Source organism: Carassius carassius, chromosome 35 (genome assembly GCF_963082965.1).
Source record: "Carassius carassius chromosome 35, fCarCar2.1, whole genome shotgun sequence".
Lineage (NCBI taxonomy): Eukaryota > Metazoa > Chordata > Actinopteri > Cypriniformes > Cyprinidae > Carassius > Carassius carassius.
Genome location: NC_081789.1, coordinates 20,889,652 through 20,909,451, shown reverse-complemented (window position 1 = coordinate 20,909,451; position 19,800 = coordinate 20,889,652). Strand labels below are relative to the sequence as shown.

The 19,800-nt window shown below is 37.2% G+C and overlaps 1 protein-coding gene across 1 annotated transcript in view; it reads left to right on the top strand.

Annotated features, from left to right (window-relative positions):
* Nucleotides 1–1,562: 1,562 nt before the first annotated feature.
* LOC132116211 (heparan-sulfate 6-O-sulfotransferase 1-B) overlaps nt 1,563–19,800 on the top strand; it is a 56,372-nt gene continuing 38,134 nt past the window's right edge. The window contains exon 1 of the mRNA XM_059524911.1: nt 1,563–2,351. Coding sequence (XP_059380894.1) covers nt 1,831–2,351 — 521 coding nt within the window. The 5' untranslated portion in view covers nt 1,563–1,830. The remainder of the gene's footprint in view (nt 2,352–19,800) is intronic.

The following is a 19,800-nucleotide window of genomic DNA, read 5'->3' as shown; positions in this document are numbered from 1 at the left end:
AAAAATAGTATGATACTAAAATAATGCTTTCAATAAATAGCTGATAATAAATGGTATTTTCTTGTAATTGTTTATTAGATTGCTGTAACATATGTTAATTTTATTAATAATAAGTAGTAGTAGTAGCCTAGTATTTCTGTAGTTTGGTGGTGCTACCGGCGCAGAAATAATACAAACATTAATGCACTTGGAGTGTATGTCTGCGGAAAATTGTTCATTAAAAAAAATATATTCTTTTATACATGATTTAACAATATAAAACGCTTTGATGGTTCCGCTGCATGATATACTTTAATGTATTTGCTAATGGACTCTCTTGCATAGAAAAACATTTCTGATTGCTTCATTGAAGTGATGAGAGAGATAGTGCACCTATGTATTATCAACAAATACGCCCGGGATCAAGCGATCCATTTCAGTCGAGCTGACATAAATGTGGAATTTCCAATTGGTATGTAGTCAGGTGAACTGTACTGTGAGGCTGACACTAAATGTGTGTTTAAAGCTCATATTATCATTAATGTTTAAGCTAAAAGGGGTTGAGTTCAGGCTTCCTACTGAAATTTTAGACTGACAAATGAGGCTGGAACATGAGTAAATGACTAAGGGGAAAATTGAAGGCAGAGCAGATTTAAATGGAACATCACTCTAAAACTGTACTGGGTCTATGCTGGTTCATTCAGTATCGACAGCCACATGTAACATGAAATAAGCTTACATCTAAGCCTTATTGTCTTGATAGCAGGTTGTGAAATGGAACATTTAAGACCTAAATATATTGCTTTACTTGCACTTAGGCTTAAATTTCAAAGCCTCACTGTGTCACTAATCACTCATGTCCATCAATCACTACAGGCTCTTTTAGATGTACTTTGAAAATAAAGCTTAAATGCTGGAACTACAAGATATAAGAACACAAGATGTTAGATCTTTTTTATTGTGTGTGTGTGTGTGTGTGTGTGTTTATATATAGGCTATCTATACCATATACATATCTGTTTGACTGTATTCATATGGAGAAATTTTACAGCATACTATTGGTAGACCTCTTACTCTTGTATCGCCCCCTATCGTCCCTGTGTGCACTCACGGAACTAACTTAAATCTTTCCACTTACTACAGGTTTGATCTTTTGGTTATCGTACAATATTTTGTGTACACTGCACTGGCATGAAGCGAACTTCTTATTTTATTTAAGTTACTTTTGCAATTCCATAAACACACACACACACACACACATATATATATATATACAATTACAGTTAATTCTGTATACGAAGTGGGCTATATTTCTTTAAACTATATAAATAGGTCTTTATATATAAACTTTTTATATTTTTTTATCAATAGGGCACCTGTGTATTTAGGATATTTGTGGATATTCGGCATCAAAAAGCTAACTGAATATGTACTGTCACTATTAGTCTACGGCCAAACGCTTCTCCAAAAAACACGGCAAGCGAGAACTCCAAACAAAGCATTTTCTTCATAGTTACGAGTGTGAGCTTGATTTGTGTGTGGGGGGAAAGTGGGTGTCGCTGTGTAGAATAATTATGCGAGACGAGGGAGGTATTTTCTGACGGGTGGCTTCACTGAAGACTCGACAGCTCGAGGTTTGAGGACTGCTCTGCCTTCATCTCCTGTAAGGGTCCCGCGAACGGATTCGAGCTGGATTTTTGACAGGTAGGACCAACCAAAATGTGGATGTGATGTATTCAAACACACTGAACTCTTAAGTGGACCTATAATGATCTGCCTACGAAGAAACGAGAAGGGTGCAAGCCACCACAGACGCACCGCGGACTCTTGTTGTCTGAGGAATGATAACAAATGAACGACACGGAAAGGAACATGGTTGAAAGGACCAGTAAATTTATGTTGATCGTCGTCGGATCGGTCTTCTTCATGTTGATTTTGTACCAGTACGTTGCGCCAGGGGTGATAAACTTCGGATCCCCGCAGGGGTACCTTCTCGGCGAAGAGGACATGACCATTTTCCCCACTCCGGATCCGCACTATGTGAAAAAGTACTACTTCCCTATTAAAGAGCTCGAGCGCAACATAGATTTCGAAATCAAGGGGGAAGACGTGATTGTGTTTCTCCACATCCAAAAGACCGGCGGGACTACCTTCGGAAGGCATCTAGTCCAAAACGTTCGACTGGAGCTTCCGTGTGATTGTAGACCGGGCCAGAAGAAGTGTACTTGCTACCGTCCGAACCGAAAGGAGACCTGGCTGTTCTCTCGGTTCTCCACCGGCTGGAGTTGCGGCTTGCACGCGGACTGGACCGAGCTCACCAACTGCGTCCCGGGAGTTCTCAACAAGAAAGAAAGCAAGTCGAAAAAAACGAGGTGAGTTTGTGTGTTTGACCTTGCAAGTGCTGGAAGAAGCAAGGTTTTCAAAAAGGTCAGTGTCGCGAGGAGTTTAAATGTCCCTGAGAGGCTTCGGCGTAAGTTAGTGAAGGAAATTTATAACAGGCTCAGATATTGGGATTGGCGTTGCTTGTATTGATAATATTACGGTTTTAAACTATTTTTCTGTGTACAGTCGCCTCAGCGAATTTTAGTTGTGCGTAAACAACATTCTTCCTACATTAGTTCTCGTTTAAAAACCGTTTAAGTGTTTGCTTACTCAGTAAAGATTACATACAGTGTCAGTTTCACAAAATAACTGAATCCGTTACTGTTACTTTTTTTTTTATTTTTTATTTAACGTTACTTCTTCAGGGCGGGATAGGGTTTCCCTTAAGTAGAACTGAAGTTAGGCTGGAAAAGTCCAATTCCACGAATTTCCTGTATCGAAGAGCTTGATAGTTGACTGATTTATAACTAATTTTGCCAGTTTTTTAAAGACATTTCCATCGTTCAATAATCTGTTGTTTATTGCAAGAAATCATGGTAATAGGACTGACTTTATAATACTGTGTTACTCATCTGACATTTTCACTTCCTGGAGAGCGGATGATGTTATGACAGATTTGTTTTAAATTGTTATTTATGGAATAGTATCATTGTATGGATGCTTTTACTTTAATCCCTTGAATTTCACCTGACATAAATTGTCTTACTGAATGGCACAGTGGTAATAGTTCATCACTCCATCGCTTCAGGTTTGAATCCATCCTTAAAATATGACATGACACATGGGAACCATAATTTCTATGATGTCATAGTTGCTGCTGCAATTTAATATTTGGAACTTTCAGTCTTACTCTCATTTATTTATTTTTTATGACTGTGATACCACATTTGAGTGTAGTAACTTTCTGATGGACATTTTGATAGCACTTTATTTTACAGTCCTGTTCCTTATGTACATACTATTATAGTAATTACAATAACTATGTAATAATACTAGGTACTAGGTACTAACCCTGAACCTACCCTTAAACCTAACCCTACCCCATGTAGTTACCTTGTATTACCAGAAATTTCTTATAGTGTACTTACAGAGTATTAATCTAAGTACATGTAAGTACACGTACTGTAAAATAAAGTGCAACCGACCTTTTTTTTTATGCGAAGGATGAGTCACCCTGTGTGTGACTTGAACCTACAACCTTTCAGTTTATAGCTTGGAGCTTTAACCACCATGTTATCACCCCTATTTCTACCCTGCATGCCATTTTCTCAGAGTTGACCACAAATTAAGTTGCTCGTTCATGTTTATTGTCACAGTGACTAGAAAACCAAAGCAGTTTCAGTGTATACACAAGGAAGCTCTCCAGCTGTGTGACCAGATAACTAGTCAGACGCTCAACGGGGTGTGTTTTAGCAGGCCCGCAGGGAGAGCTGAAATAACATGCTGATATCTTGCTGTTCTGGACAACTTAAAAGACTTCTTTCAAGACTTCTCTGTGCGTTTGAAAACCACTGGTCCTAAATATGATAATGGACATAGTGACTCATGTCTCAGAGTTACTAAGTGCATGGAAAAGACATCCTAGAACTTGCCTTACCTTTCACTTTCCCAGGTGGTTTTCTAGGGATTTTTTTTTTTTTTGACTCTGCCGGGGAACTTTGTGAAATGCCTGCACATTCCATTGTACTTTTAGCAAATGGCCATTTAACCTCATAACTGAAAACCTGCTAATTCATGATGATGATGAAGTTCTCAGTAAAAACCTTCTAGATCCATACACAATGCAACTGTTACATGGCCACGTTTTGTCAGCTGTAGGCTTGGTTGATGATAATTGGGAATATCATGGATGGTTATGTCCAATCACTGAAAAAGAGAGTTTAAAAGCGCATCCAACTAGCCTAATAGGTACCCCGCTGGCTGAGTGCATCACACATGCCTTGACGCACAGGCCTAAGTGACTCGCGCTACCAGGAGAGCCATCAGTTGTCACTGGCTGATCTCAGCAGCCCTACACCATCAGCCACATTCACGCTTAAACAAGCAGAGCGCCGTTCACACTCCCCTGCTGTTGACGTGTTTACAAGATGCAGTCGCCATGTGTTTAGTCGTGTTTTACACTATACAATTCACTGAGATTTAATATGTAAATATAGTGGCCATTATGGCATTTACAATATATAAGTACCACATTGGGCCATATTTGTTGTTATTATTATTATTATTATTATTATTATCATTAATGGTTTAAATATATTGAATATTTAATTGTGCATGAATATTTCAGTTTTTTTTTGACTACCTTAGCCATCATCTGCTGATTTAAAGTTAATCTTAACATCATTTTTATGAAAAGATTGTCTAAAAAAAAGTACAAATTTTTCATACTGTACAATAATGTTACTATGCCTAGATTCACTTCAGTATTTAAAGAAAAATTAATTAGTTTTAACTTTTAAATGTTATTTTTGTTACTTATTTACATAAAATAGTGTAGAATTTGAATATGACTTAAATTAGTTGTTTCTCAGCCATAACATTAAATTAATTATCAGCTTATTGGTATCAGTCAGAAATGCAAAATCAGTTTAAAAGTATAAATACTGAATTATTTTTCTTGTTACCAAGGATTTAAATATATATATATATATATATATATATATATATATATATATATATATATATATATATATATATATATATATATATATATATATATTAGTAAATCTTAACAATTTAATTTGTTTTCATTGCCTGTACTTGAGTTCACTGAAATCATATTTTGATATTTTCAGTCTAGGGATGGGACGATAACCGGTTTTATTGATAACCGTGATAAAATGTGCTGAAGGTTAGTAATATCGTTTAAAAATGAATTATCATTAAAACCGTGTTTGATTATCGCGGTTTTAATAACTCACTATTAAATCATGTCCAGCCAGCAACAGTCTGACGCAAGTGCAGCGCACAATGTTTTTTTTGTTTTTTTTCGAGAAGGAATGGCGAAAGTCAGTGACTTTTCTATGCTTTTCTATGCTTCTACACTTTTCATTGTAAGGAAGGAAATGCCACAGAATTTAATCTTTCTTTAAATTAAGTGCATAGAGTTGCTTGTTTTATTAGTTGTTTGTTGATTATTAAATATAAAACTTGCTGAAATGTTTTCAGTGTGAGCATCAACTATTTTTGAACACTTTCATCTCGTTTCAACAAAACCGTGATAATATTGATAATCGTGATAATTTTAGTCACTATAATCGTGATATTAAATTTTCATACCGTCCCATCCCTATTTCAGTCTATATATTTGTTTGAGATCTATTTCCAGTCTAGTCGAATGACTATTGATTCTGCCAGAAGTAGTTGAACCTCGTGCTCTAATGGGTTTTATGTTGTGGGCAGTAGCTTGTTAAGATTATTATAAACTCCACAGTAAGGGCTCATTATCTGCTCTTCCCCTGGGTAACGTCTCAATGACACACATTGGTGTATGTGTGTATATATGCCGTCGAGAGAAGGAGAGCAATTTGACTCTCAACTAGAAATAGAATAAGGTTAGTTCCACTTGAGGAAAATTTTGTAACTAATAGTTAGGATGGGGTCTGTGCACTGATAAATTAATGTTGCAGCATGCAGTTGCATGGAGAGGAGTCATCTAAATGACAGGCCAAAGGGTTTAGCTTCACGGTGACTCATTTGAATTGCATTCGTGACTATTTCTTTGTGTATACAAGTTAGTAAGCAAAACAGATCCATACAGCCTTGAAAACATTTACGCAAACTCAGCAGATTTCCCAGCGTGTTTGTAAAGAAATCTGAAGTAGGGCTGCACGATATTGGGAAAAAATGACATTGCGATATTTAATTTTTCTGCGATATATATTGCGATATGGAATCTAATAAATTTTTTTTCTTACAAACCAAAATGGGGTTAGCACACTTACATTCTCATTTTAAATTATTTAAACATAGACACCATCGTGTCAATTGATTAATATGCGCGAGCGAGAGAGAGCAAGACAGCGCTCGTGTTGTTTGAAGATGGTGAGTGTGCGGCCGGGGCTCTCTCTATCTCTCTCCCTCCCTCTCCCTCCCTCTCCCTCCCTCTGTCTCTCTCTCTCTCTCTCTCTCTCTCTTTTTCTCTCTCGCGCTCTCTCTCTCTCTCGCTCGCACACTCTCTCTCTCTGCCCTGTTAAACTGACAGGACTTAAAATTTTTAAATTGCTCTGCAATTAATCCGCGAATCACATTCGTCAAGGGCCGGGGAGCAGCTGGCCCGTACAGTTAATGAATAACGGATCAACTACGACAGCCTACATCGCACATCCTGCGATGTGACTATCATGTATTCGTACATCGCGATATCGATGCTTAAACGACACATCATGCAGCCCTAATCTGAAGTAAATGTACAGTAACCGGGGTGGCTTGAGAAAACCTTCCACCACAATGCAAAGTTGTTTTGGATGGTTGTCCAAGTCAAGAGAACCCATCTGTCAGCCTCTATGACATTCTGTTCGTGCTTCGATTCATTTCATTTACATTCTTCACTCATTTTATTGTAGTTCCAAGGATGAATAATGATCAACAAGTCAAACTTAGTTGGGTAGCAATCATGTTAACAGCACAATCTGTGAACATTGCCATTTTAATATTGAGCGTTTTGAAGAAGACTCTTCTGCATAACCCATCACCCACACCGTGTAGTTTTCACCTGAGCAAATAACTATTGACAGCTTTAAGTCCAATCTGTCTGTAGCTCCTGGCGCCAGACTGTTTACTTCATCTGCATGTCATGAGAGTTGCTTATCTTAACGATTATGCAGGAAACTGCAGTTAAAATCTGCGATGGCAACCATAAACCTTACCGTTATCAGATAATTAGATTGTTGTGGTAATGTTATTTATTAGCCTGTGTGTTAGTTAAGTAGCACCACACCTCGTCTGATGTGCTGTTCAAAGTGGAGATGTGATGAAATGCTGAGTGTCATAGATCTGGATCAGGCGGGATAGTGACATAGATTTAGACAGAGCTGCTTTTGTGCTAAATTTGGGTCTCGGGATCCACTGGGAACAGTTCAGGGATATTATGTCTAGGTAAGTTCTCTTTGTAGCTCGAATGTTTATAAGAGGATTTGTTCTGGACATAAATGCTGATAATCAGTACAGCAGATCTACAGCATGATTTTCTACCACCGCTATAATGAAATAAATTCAGACGAATGGCTGTTTCTGGAAGACTTTCACTGACAAATTGCCATCAAAATTGCTTCAGTCAAGAAAGTATTGTATAAATAAAATCCTTTGTGTATTAAACTGTGATACGTGGAGAAAGCTGTATGTCTATTTGCATTCCCAGTTCTTAATGGCCAATGTAGGTATTATATGTAGGATGTAGGCCTAGTTCAGTGTGTTTTTAATAATGACAAGTGCATTATCAACAACATAACCACATCTAAAATGTAAGCATTTTACATAGGAACAACTGTAGGGGTGTAAAATGTTGGTTAATTTATGTTAATAGGATATTGAATTTGTTAGATTGATTTTACTGTATTTAAACAACAAGAATAAATCAATCTGTTCAATACAATCACATTTTATGTATTTTCCCATTATTGATGGTTTTATTCTGTTCTTTGTGGTTTCTGATGCCATAATTTTGAAGTAATCATTAAATCTAATATATAAAGATTTTTATTGTCTTTAAAGGCTGCATTTATTTGATCAAAAATGCAGTAAAAGTAGTGATATTGTGAAATATTATTACAATTTAACTGTATTCTGTGTTAATATATATTATAATCTAATTTGTTGTTGTGATGACAGTTTAATTTTCAACTACCAGTAGGTGCTAACTGCTAATCACAACCAGCCAACAATTAAAACAATGAGCAATTGCAACAAGGAGCCAGGAAACCATGGGATTAGAAGTTATAAGTAGACTCTCAATGGACAAATCCTCTTTGCCGCACTGGTGTAATCTTGAAGAAGGTGCACAGACCGGTAATAATACTGGTTCTGGCTGCAGGACGTGATTTACTGTGAGACAGGACAGCAGCCTGTGAGGGAACAGGCCAGCGGTAAGCCACTAACTACCTGTCCGGAGAGACAAATGAGGGCCAAATTCTCTCAGACTTTCCCCCGTTCTTATTTTCTTGTTGTGCTCTTTGCCTCCCTCATTGTATCTACTCCTTTTTCTTTCTGTAGCACTCAGTTTATAGCTTCTCTCTCACTGTCCTTCTTTGCGAGCGTGACTGAAGTGTCTCTTTTAATGTAAAACTGCTCAGTTCTAACATTCTTCTTTTGTATTGCTTGTTAAGTAAATGATGCCGGCACACTAGGGGAAACTATATAAATGGTGGCTCCCTGGCATGTGGGTTTAATGCAGAAGTCTGGACCTCTTGAAGGCATGTATTTCCCGTAGCAGGCATGAAACTGGATGAGCAGTGGTCTGCAGCAGTGGTGAGAAGCAGGAGGTTCGTCGCTAAATTGAATCAGATGTTGTCAGGCTGTGATGGGTCACGGTTCAGTGAGAGCCACTCAGACACACTTTAGAGGTAATTGGAGGACTTTTCTCTTCAACCTCACTCGTCCTTTTGGTGATTTATCTTAAGAAATTACCTTAGTGCTGATATTATTCACATTTTACACGGATATCACCCATTCAACTCACTTCTGGGAGTCCTGTTTTTGAGGTCTCATGTAGCCTTTTGAAGTCCACATTGAGGCTTATTCTTTTTAAGAACCAAATGTTGATTTATGTGATGTTCGAGGTAAATTGGATGTAATTTTATAGTTAACTAAGAGTAATAAATAAATAAATAACTTGAAATAAATATAATGATTAAAACGTATAAAATAACCAGAGCGTGTAAAAAAAACATTTTCCAAATTAAAGTAGTACTAAAATAACTAAAACTATTAAATAAGCATTACTAAAAAAACAATAAGAGACAAAAACACGTGAAGTTAAAAACACAAAATATATATTAAATATATTAAAAATATATTTTAAATGTCTATAATAATAAATAATAATAATAATAATAATATAATACTAAAATAACACTGGCTCATTTTTGGATCTGAACAGATTTAAAATAGGATTGAAATCTGATTTTGTTAATGGATCTCAGTCTGAACACTAATAAAAAAAAAGTTCATCATAAGCTTTAAAACAATTCAAATGCCTCTTTCTTATGATCTTGTCACATTTGGATTTGTTTACTGCCCTCATGAAAAACATAATAAAAGGCAGGCTTGCACATGTGTATGCTTGTGTGTTTCTTGGTTATTACACATTGATTTGGCTGTGGTGCTTGCAGAGTTCAAAGCCTTAGGTGTTTGTTGGTCTCTCGTATAAAGCTCAGTGGGTCAGGGGATGCACCTGAAACTCGGGACGTTAGCTGTGTCAGTGGCCGCACATGGCATGATAGCATAGCACACAGCCATGTCCCTATGAGCCGGGACAGCCTTAGTGTGTTAATCCAATCAGATCAGCGGGGGATTAGAGACCGTTGTCTCCAAAGAAGACCATGGAGTTATGCTAATCTCTTTAGCGATGAGTGCTTGGGCCAGAGCGCTTCTCTCTCATGAGATGCAGACAGACAGTTGCTTCCTATGTTGAGAGGGTTATTCCATACAGAAAAAAACATCCATTATGATGTATTGTGTTTAATCAAAGTTGACTAGTCACTGATGACGTCATTATGAACAAATAAGTCTGGAGCTGTGACAAACACCTTGTGTTTCAATAAATGAAATGTCAAAAGACCATGCAATAATAAACCTTAGTTTTTATCAAAAAGTAAATCATGACTCCACATAAAATATAAAAAGGTGTAACAATTTATCCAGTTTAATCAAATAAATGAACACTGATAAAATAAAACAAACTGACACCAATATTTTTTTTCCACATCTTGCTAAAGTTTTCAGACTATGAGACATTCACACTTCCCATAAAGGACTAATTATGGAAATTATATGGTTATTTTGTATTGCAAACATGATACATGACTCTGGACTGCTGCTAATCATTGATCTTTTGTCTGTAATATTCTGACCATTGGTGCTCGTCTCACACCTAAATTGCCTACACTTCATCATTTCATCGTTGTTGGTTTTAGGGCATGTTTACAATAATCTACACCCCGCCTCCAGCAGCGCGGGGGTTTATCCGGGCCTTTATTTGAGCCTATTAGAAGCATACATAGCAATCAGTGTATTCTGATTCTAGAATGAATAAATATTATGAGCTGGTTCATTAAAGTCAATCAAAAATATACAGCACAACCTGTACAGTCTGATTCCCAAACAACTGAGTCGGGTCTTCATACACGTACAGTATACAACCATGAGTCTTACATCAATGTAATAACTGACTGATGAAGTAAAGATGCATATAATGAGCACATTATGTTTATTTCTTACGCACCCTGAAAGATTTGTTAATGAAACCATTAAAGAACATAATTCAAATTGGAACCATTGGGTCAATTTCCTAAGGACCACAGTGTCACGAAAAGGGCAAACCTGAAAGTCATTTCTTAAATTTGAAACTCCTTGTCCATACCAAACCGTGCAACACTTTTATTTCTTGTTCAGCACGAAAGTTGAAATTGTTGCTTACAAATGCGTCATACTTTTAATGGCCGCCTCAGTGACTATATGACTGATCTTCACATCATTTGCCAGAACTCAGTGCTGTATGAAATTGAATTCAGGGAAAGCGAAGACTGCAAGATGGGGATTTAGAAGCTGATCATTGTATTCTACAAGGGAGAAAAATGTAATCAGTTACTCCCTTTGGGAAAAGCAGGCTTAAACCGAAGCAAACGCACACTGACTTCGCCACACAGGAAGTACACAAAAGCTTGACGGTCGCTCTGTCAAATAAAAGTGATTAGAAGAGTCTCTCACGATCGTTGTTCCTGTCGTCCTCATCTAGCATCAAGGACGTGAGGGGGATGAGGAATTCTTGTTTAGGCAGTCATTACAGTCGTGCTTTTTTGGTTTTAATTCAATCGTTTTGCCATGAACTTTGATTATTCCGAGGCCTCGTTTGTCTTAGTGTGTGAGATGTCTGCTGTGAATGACATCTCACTTAGCACGTCTTCTGATCTATACCGATGCGCACAGGAAATGGGCCGTCCTGCTGTCCTGCACTAAATTGATGCTCTACAAGGGCAAATTACAAGGTAATGAGTGGTTAGCAGGAGACACTCTTTAATTACGACTTGATGGTCTCGAGTGAGTCTGAAGGACAGCTATGGATTATTGTGTGCCTGTTTGTGCGTGTTTGGATGTTTCAAGTAGTGGCTGGTCGCAGTCTCGCAATTTCTCTTGTATTTTTATTCAATTCCAAATCTGGAGGCCCATCTCAAGGCGTACTAATAATAGCCCAGGGGCCTATTATGACAATGACGTGCAATCTGTCTCTTTCTACTGAACGGCCGGCAGGGCACAAGCAGACTGTGGAGATTCGGCTTATGCTATACCCTCATTAAAGCGTGGTCTTATTAAAACATTTGAAAAGGGGCAATGAAGGAGAGCAGTTTGTGCGGGAACGATGACAGAATCAAAGCTGTGACCAAATTGTGGTTCCCAGTGGGATTACATTATCGAATTGTCGAGCATGTCAACATATTTGCACATGCATACTTGTGGTGTGTGTAGGATTTTTTTGCTTGGCTTCTTTTTGGCTATATTTGGATGTCATTGGTGACTTTGGGCAGCACAGGCTGTGTTACACACAACTGTGCCCACACAGAATCTGTACTTCTTTTTTTTCCAGACTGGTTGTGGAGGAAATCTTCAGAATTTATTTAGTTTTGATCATTTTAAACTTATTTTTTTCTTCATTGTGAAGAACTGGATTGTGGAAAGGATGTCTACCACAATCTAACATGCATCGCTTATATGAGCACCATGATTCCGTTTCACATTGTATTCCTATATGATTCTGATTATTTTGGTAATATATGAGTTATAATGATCGTTTTGTTTACAGATGATAGAAATACTCTTATACCTATAGCTGTAATTTATTCGGAAAAAAAACAACGCAGCCGAAACTGTGCAATTAAACTGTTTATTTAACAGATAAAAAAATGTCAGGCTGATTAAATGACAGCATTATCTTGACTAAAATAAAAAATTAAAACTAAAAACATTTGCTAATTTTTAAGTTTAATTATTATTATTTTTTTATTATTATTATGCTGAAATGAAATATGTTACAGGGAAAAGTCTAAATGTAAAAAAAAAGCTATATAAGCATTAATTTGAAATTACTGAAAGAACAAAAATTATTAAAAAAATACATTTATTTTAAATATTAGGGGTGTAACCATTCACAAAATTCACGGTTTCATTCATGTAGTGTAGTGCTGCAATGCTTCACACTGTTTACATCTCGCGTAATGGCGACTTCTGCTCCTGGGAATGGAGAAAGTTGCATTCTATCAAAAAAACAATAGGAAAACATACTGGCGCTCTCCGGTGTTACGGTTTAACTGGTTACCGTGTTATCTGGTGACCAACTTTCTGGTTCAGGTCTCCGCTGCAGATGTGATGGAACGACCGCAGCAGATTCGGCGATTCTAAAAGCACAAACTGATGTGATATTGCTAAGTGTCTAATAAACGCAGACTTGCTCATTGCATGATTCTGATATTCTTGTAAGGATTACAAGTTATTAGTATGATCACCCGTAGTGGCTGAAGTAAGTAAGATAAACAAAAAATAAATAAATAAAGTAAGTCTGTGTTCGCGCGGGTTTCGAACAAGCGTTAAAAGACGGCGCGCCGCGAGACAACAGTCACGAACCACCGAGCTACTGATCTACACCGAATCAGCTCCAGATCTCTTGATTCAAGACAGGACTCTCGGCAGCACATCGTGCAGCTGCTGAATCAAGGAAATGTGATCGTGTTAACTTGTGACCTGTGTTTACCCATTATGAAAATAAACCATAGCAGAACCCTGACTACATTTTATGGTTTGTGATGCTAAAGAACATTTCATGACATCTCAGACAACTGTAAATTTGTGGCTACTGTGGTTTAATTATAAACGCTATCTTTAACTCATATCTATGTATTTATATATATAGTAAAATAATTTTCTTTGCTTCTTTATTTTTGTATACTGTAAAAAATTAATAAAGGTTGAAATATTAGATTAGAAGTTGTGCTTATATTTTTTTGTAAAGTTATCCAAAGGATTCATTAGCTAATCAAAAAAAGAACACTAGATTAATAATTAATTTTAATAAAAATAATTGGTAGAGTAGTCGACTAATCGAAAAAATAATCGTTAGATTAGTCGACAGAAAAAAAAAATAGTTAGTTGCAGCTCTAATGTAGTGGTTTCGTTGTCCATGATAACAAAATCAGCAGGAGAGGTGTTTGTCAGTGATGTCCAATTCCTCCTGGAATAAGCACAGAGGATAGAACTTTAACTTCAGAGACTAAATGGTAAATGCACTGCATTTATATAGCGCTTTCAACAGATCACATGGCCATCCAAAGCGCTTTACAATTTGCCTCACATTCACCCATTCACACACCGACTGCGGTGTCAGCCATTCAAGGCGCCATCCAGCTCGTCGGGAGCAGCGGGGGTTAGGTGTCTTGCTCAAGGACACTCGACACTTGGTCAGGTGGAGCCGGGGATTGAACCACCAACCTTCCGGTTTGTAGACAACCTACATGAACCACTGAGCCACTGCCGCCCTAAAAGTAGATGACTAAATGACTAAATGACTAAAAGTAGACATTTACATGTACTGCCAGTAGAGTGGGGGAACTACAACGTCCGAAGATTTAGATCTTCCTATGGGGTTTTTCAATTAAAATAAAGCCTGTGGTAAACATAACTTGACAATACTTTTATGTTTTGTTGTACAACGTAAATTACACACATCCATACCCAAAATACAAATTTTGAAGCAGTTATGTTTATTTTTGAAAATGTATGTTTTTAATAAGTATAGCTAGATGCGGTTTAGGCTGTGAGTGTGTGCAGTTTGCAATGTAGAGCAAATGTAGTCTCGTCAAGTTATGTTTACCACAGGCTTTATTTCATTCATAAATTGAAAAAGCCACATAAAAACAAAAACAGAAAACCCATAGGAAAATCTCAAAAGAACCCGCAGTGAATTACACTTCCTAGTTCTGACCTTGTAGTTCCCCCACTCTATTTCAGATCTATTAATGGAATTAATACTTACATTTCATGTCCGGAAGAATAGTTCTCCTCATACACTGGGAGAGCAAGAAGGGCTCCTTTTTTATGCTGACATCATGTAAACAAAAAATAAATAAATAAACATGTTAAACAAGCAGGCCAACATTATTTTATATACAATGAAAACAGTGATGGAGGTGGTTTGCACTCACCCGAAGATCTAACATTTAGAAAGTCATGCAACTTCTGTGAAATCTTGCTGGTGTGTGCCACAAACATGCACAAGTATGTGTATAACCAACAATGGATGTAGAAAAGAGAAAGCCATGTCTGTGTCCTGATATGTGAGGACACATCACACAACTTGCTCTTCAACTCAATAGAAGTTACCTTAAGTGTTGAGGCTCACTCTTTTGTATTCAGCATCCAGCTCAGCCTGCAATTAAAGAAAGTTTGTAAGGCAAGGCAAGTTTATTTATATAGCACATATAAATCACATTTAAGCACATTTTACAAGTAAAATAATAATGAAAAAAATAAAATAAAACAAGCAATTTTAAAACTTTTAAAATTATTTAAAAATGTACTTATTTAAAATGAATTTAAAACAGTTAGAAAATGATTTTACATAAAATAAAAAAACAGTGAAAATGTAGTGCAATCAGTTCGGACATTGCACAGTGCTCATTCAATAAATGCACAGCTAAACAGATGGGTTTTGAGTCTAGATTTAAATGTGACTAGTGTTTTAGCACATCTGATCTCTTCTGGAAGCTGATTCCAACTGCGGGCGGCATAGTAACTAAAGGCGGACTCCCCTTGTTTTGTGTGAACCCTTGGTTTTAAGATTTACTACAAGTTTGTAGACCGCTTTTGTAAATGTAATATATTCCAAAATTCATGTGTGTTAGCTTTAACCCAATTTAGGATGAATGCTCTTAGCTGCTAGTTGACCAATTAAAGTTCTAAAATTTCCAGGGCATTTCCCCCCAAAAAAGCATCGTATGGCTAAGATGATCATAGAAACGTTTGCCACCAAATGGTCTCTCCGCCATGTTGAATAGATTCTTTTCTGAACGTTGGTTAGAGCAACGATGTGCCGTCACTATACGTCACTCAAACTTAAAAATAATAATTTAAGTAGGAGAGTTTACTCAAAAATAAAACTAAATTCCTCGTTCATAAAATGTAATTGGTATAAGTTGCATTAATGATTTAACTGACTTTGATTGCAGTGTTCTTATTCTTTATAAGTTAGTAGTACTGTTCAGGTTTACAGTGTTTCTGACTTTACCGCAAGTCCTGGACAAAGATACCACAACACTGCACCGGATTGATTCCTTTTGCATGCCGGAAATCTTCCTGCACTTCTGCTAATGCCCTGGAACAGAGCTGGGATAGACAGCTCTTCATTACCCCAACAGCGGGACATCCAAACCAACCCATGACACAGTCGATTCTCAGCACAAACCGCATCTGTTATTCTAGTGTAAGATGTTAAATAAAGAAAAGGAAAGGCTGAGCATGTGGAAAACCGATCATTTGGCGCGATTCTAAAGGATTTGTTTTTTCCCCCTTGTTGCTGAGCAGATGTCTTCAGCAAGCGAGAATTGGTTTCCGTGAAATTTGGGCTGGCATTGTGTTATTAGACATCTGGATGCTGTTGCCTGATATTTGGCTGTGCAGCAGTTGAGGGATTTAAAACCAGCACATTTTTCGATTTTTGAGCCTCTTGCACCCGCAGTTGAAAGTGCAGAAACAGCTAAACGCTAGAAGGAACATCTGACAAAACGAGGGAGATGGAGCATATGCTGGGAAAACAAAAGCTTAAACTCATATTTTGAAGGTTCCCACCTCCCTGATCTTGAAACATAAACCTGGCGGGGTTGGGAGGGAAGGAAAACTGGCACACACATCACTAGAGATATTATTACCGATTTATGGTATTATTTATATCTCTGCTGGGCCTGCAGAGCACCGAGGGGAAGTGAGGTCATATCTGTTGAGATTGCTGGAGGCTGGTTTACATTCTGCTGAACATGTTTTATTTATTAATACAATGATGGAGGTCAGAAACAGGTGATTTTCTGCACATATCCAGCGTGGTGGATAAGGCGTTTAGAGCACTGGTTTGCCTGCAGCGAGTTAGGGGATGTGGGTGGGTTTCGGTTTATGCGCTTACCTGGACATGGATCAGAAAGGCAGCAGGCCGTAGAGGCTTTCAGTGGTTTGGACCCAGGTTTAGGTTTGAGCTGCGTGAGTGTGCCCAGGGGTTGTTATTGGTGTAGAAATTGCAGAGGAACAGGAGAGGTAGAGGGAAAGAGAGAGGAGTGATAAATAGATAAATCCAGCCACATCGATGAAAAGATTTACATTGACCTCCAAAACTGTCTGTGAAGAGTAATTGTGGGAAAAGATGAATGGTCTGTTGTCTCCTTTTCTGTCTATGGCAGAAACGTCAACGGGAAAATATCATATCTGCTATATGTAGTCATGCTATAGTGATTTTATATAAAATTCAAATATAAATTTTTTAGGGATTTAAAAAAAGGTTTTAGTTATTTATTCTGAGAGTCATTCTGTGGAGTTTTGCCTCCAGTATTGCAAACATAAATGTATTTAAAATAATGTTTTAAAGGCTAGTAAATTACAAACCCATGGACTGTACGTCTTACCCGAGGGATGATGGAATACCGTGTCTACTACTTCATCTTCTCCTCTGTTTTGCATTATTCAGCCATTTTCAATTAGGTAACAAATTCTTTCTTTTTTTATATAGCTAAACATAGCACAGGGCCATTGGTCTCCAAACAGATAAAGGATTCAGTTTTTCTTCATAATATGTTATTTTTTTTGGAATCTGCAACTGACCACTGAGATTATAAGTGAGATTTCCCTTAGAATGCAGTTGTCAAAGGGATGAGGACCAAGAAATAAAAGTATCTGTCATTATTTACTCACCTTCATGTCATCACAAACCCAGAACTGACTTTTCTTTATAATACAAATTTCAGAAAAATATTTTGGACAATATTTACTGTGTTGTGAGTGAATCTGAACTGTCAACAAAAAAGCTGGGCTAAGTAGTTCATATTTCTCATGCACTATATTCCAAAACAGCTTTGAAACAGACTGAAATTTAAATGATTGGTTTATAATCATTCCCTTCAGTAAGCTATTAATCCATGTGACTGGGTCATTGAACTTATAAACCGAATCAGTCCCATTTGGGAACTTGATCAGTCATTTATTGTTAAGAATTTCACAATGTAAAGGTTTTAGTAAATTGTGACTTATGTATCAGTGTTTTTCAAGCTGTATGGCTTCAAAAGACTTGTAGTATATTGCTCAAGTTGTATGGACCATGTTTATAAAACTTTTTATGGTGTGTTTTACTTGTCAGCCCTCTTACCTCTGATACTGAAACATGTGGCCAGTAAAAAGAAGTCATACAGGTTTGCAATGACATGAAGATGATTAAATGATAACATCAGGTTAAGCTTTGAGTGAACTATCCCTTTAAGGAGCTTGAGAGCGAGATGTTTGGTGTGTGTGTGTGTGTGTGTGTGTATGTGTGTGTGTTTGTTTAAACTTCTTGGTGTGGCCCTGACTGTGGGATTCTAATATGTCTGTATTTTTATTGCCATTGGGAAGGGATGGAGCTTTTGTGAACTACAGTCTAAATTGACAAGTAGATTGAATTTGTGGAATGGATGATGAAATGCTATTGAAATATAAATTTTTCCTTTGTGCTGCAGATGAGTAGGGGCGCCCACCCACATGTCCCGGTACTGCTTTATTTGAGGAAGAACTGTCACTGATTCGTCACCTCACAGCTGTTCCGCAGAGGAAGAGAGTTCCCATAAACTGACGCATTTCTCTTGATGATCAAACCGCTATTGAAGTTGTTTCTCGGAATGAAATGAAAAGAAACAGAGAGAACGAACGTTCCCAATACAATAACATCCAGTGGCTTCTGTTATTAAATGTTCTGAGGTGTTGTCCTGAGCTGCTATAATGAGTTTAAAGAGTGAAAGGCATTATGGGAACTTGATAGATGTAGGCAGTGCAGGAATCTTGCAGTCAGGAGGCATGTGCACTAAGCTGGCCTGTTCGACAAGCGTGATAATTGAATTGTTGGAAATGCAAATACATTTCAATGGCATCTGCAGACAATGACCACTGCAAGCAAATGAAGATCCACCTGTGGAAGCTGTGAGCATGCGCAGGGAATTGTGGGTAATCATTGCTTTGCAAGCAGACAAAGACCCTTTGAATCTCTGCAAGCTTTTTGTGTCTTTTCACTATATTCAGTCTTTTCTCTCTGAACTCAAAGAAGTTGAGACTTCTCAAGTCTGTCAGCCTTAGCTCTCGTTTCTTTCGTTCTTTCAACCACTCTTTCGTTTTCAGTAGATTTAGTCAGTGTAGCTGCCTTATTAAAGGTTTTTAGAATTAGTTTTTAGTTGGGATACATTGATATTGTAATTGAAAATTTGATGTAGTATTCTTTCTTATGTTGAGGGAGAGTTAATTATGAAAATGTATGTTTTTGAGTGAACTGTTCCTCTAAATGTCCACAATTAAAATACAATTTTGTCTAAATAAATTAGAAATAAATGGTTGTATGTGGTGCAAGTAAATTTAGCCAGCACAACATTATAATGTAGAGTATTAAACAGAGATATTCGTTTTGACATTTTCTAAAGATTACATTTAAAGGATAGTCCACCCAAAAATTAAAATTCTGTCGTTATTCACTAGCCCTCCACTTTTTCCAAACCTGCAGTTTTTTCTTCTACTGAAAACAAAAAGAAGATATTTTGAAGAATTTTGTTAACCAAACAGTTAATAGTAGCAATTGACTTTCATGGTATTTTTTTTATGGAAATCAATGGCTACCGTCAACTGTCTGATTACCAAAACTTTTACAAATATCTTCTTTTGTGATCAACAGAAGAACATCTTTGCTATAATCTACCTCTGTCCTTTTAGGTAAGTGCTTTAAATGATTCACTTATAAAACTTGTTTGTATTCGTTTGAGCGAGGTTCTAGTTGAACGAACACGAGTAAATCCAACCATCCATCATTTTCATCAGCTGAGCATGTCTCCAAGCCGCCCGTTTTCCCGAAACTCCTGAGTAGGAGCTTTGGAAAGTTTGTTCATTGAAAAAAGTGCTGAAGGTGGTTTTCTTTTTGAAGCGCATCGGCCGTGGCTGTGTACAGGCCTTTGTTGTGTGATGACG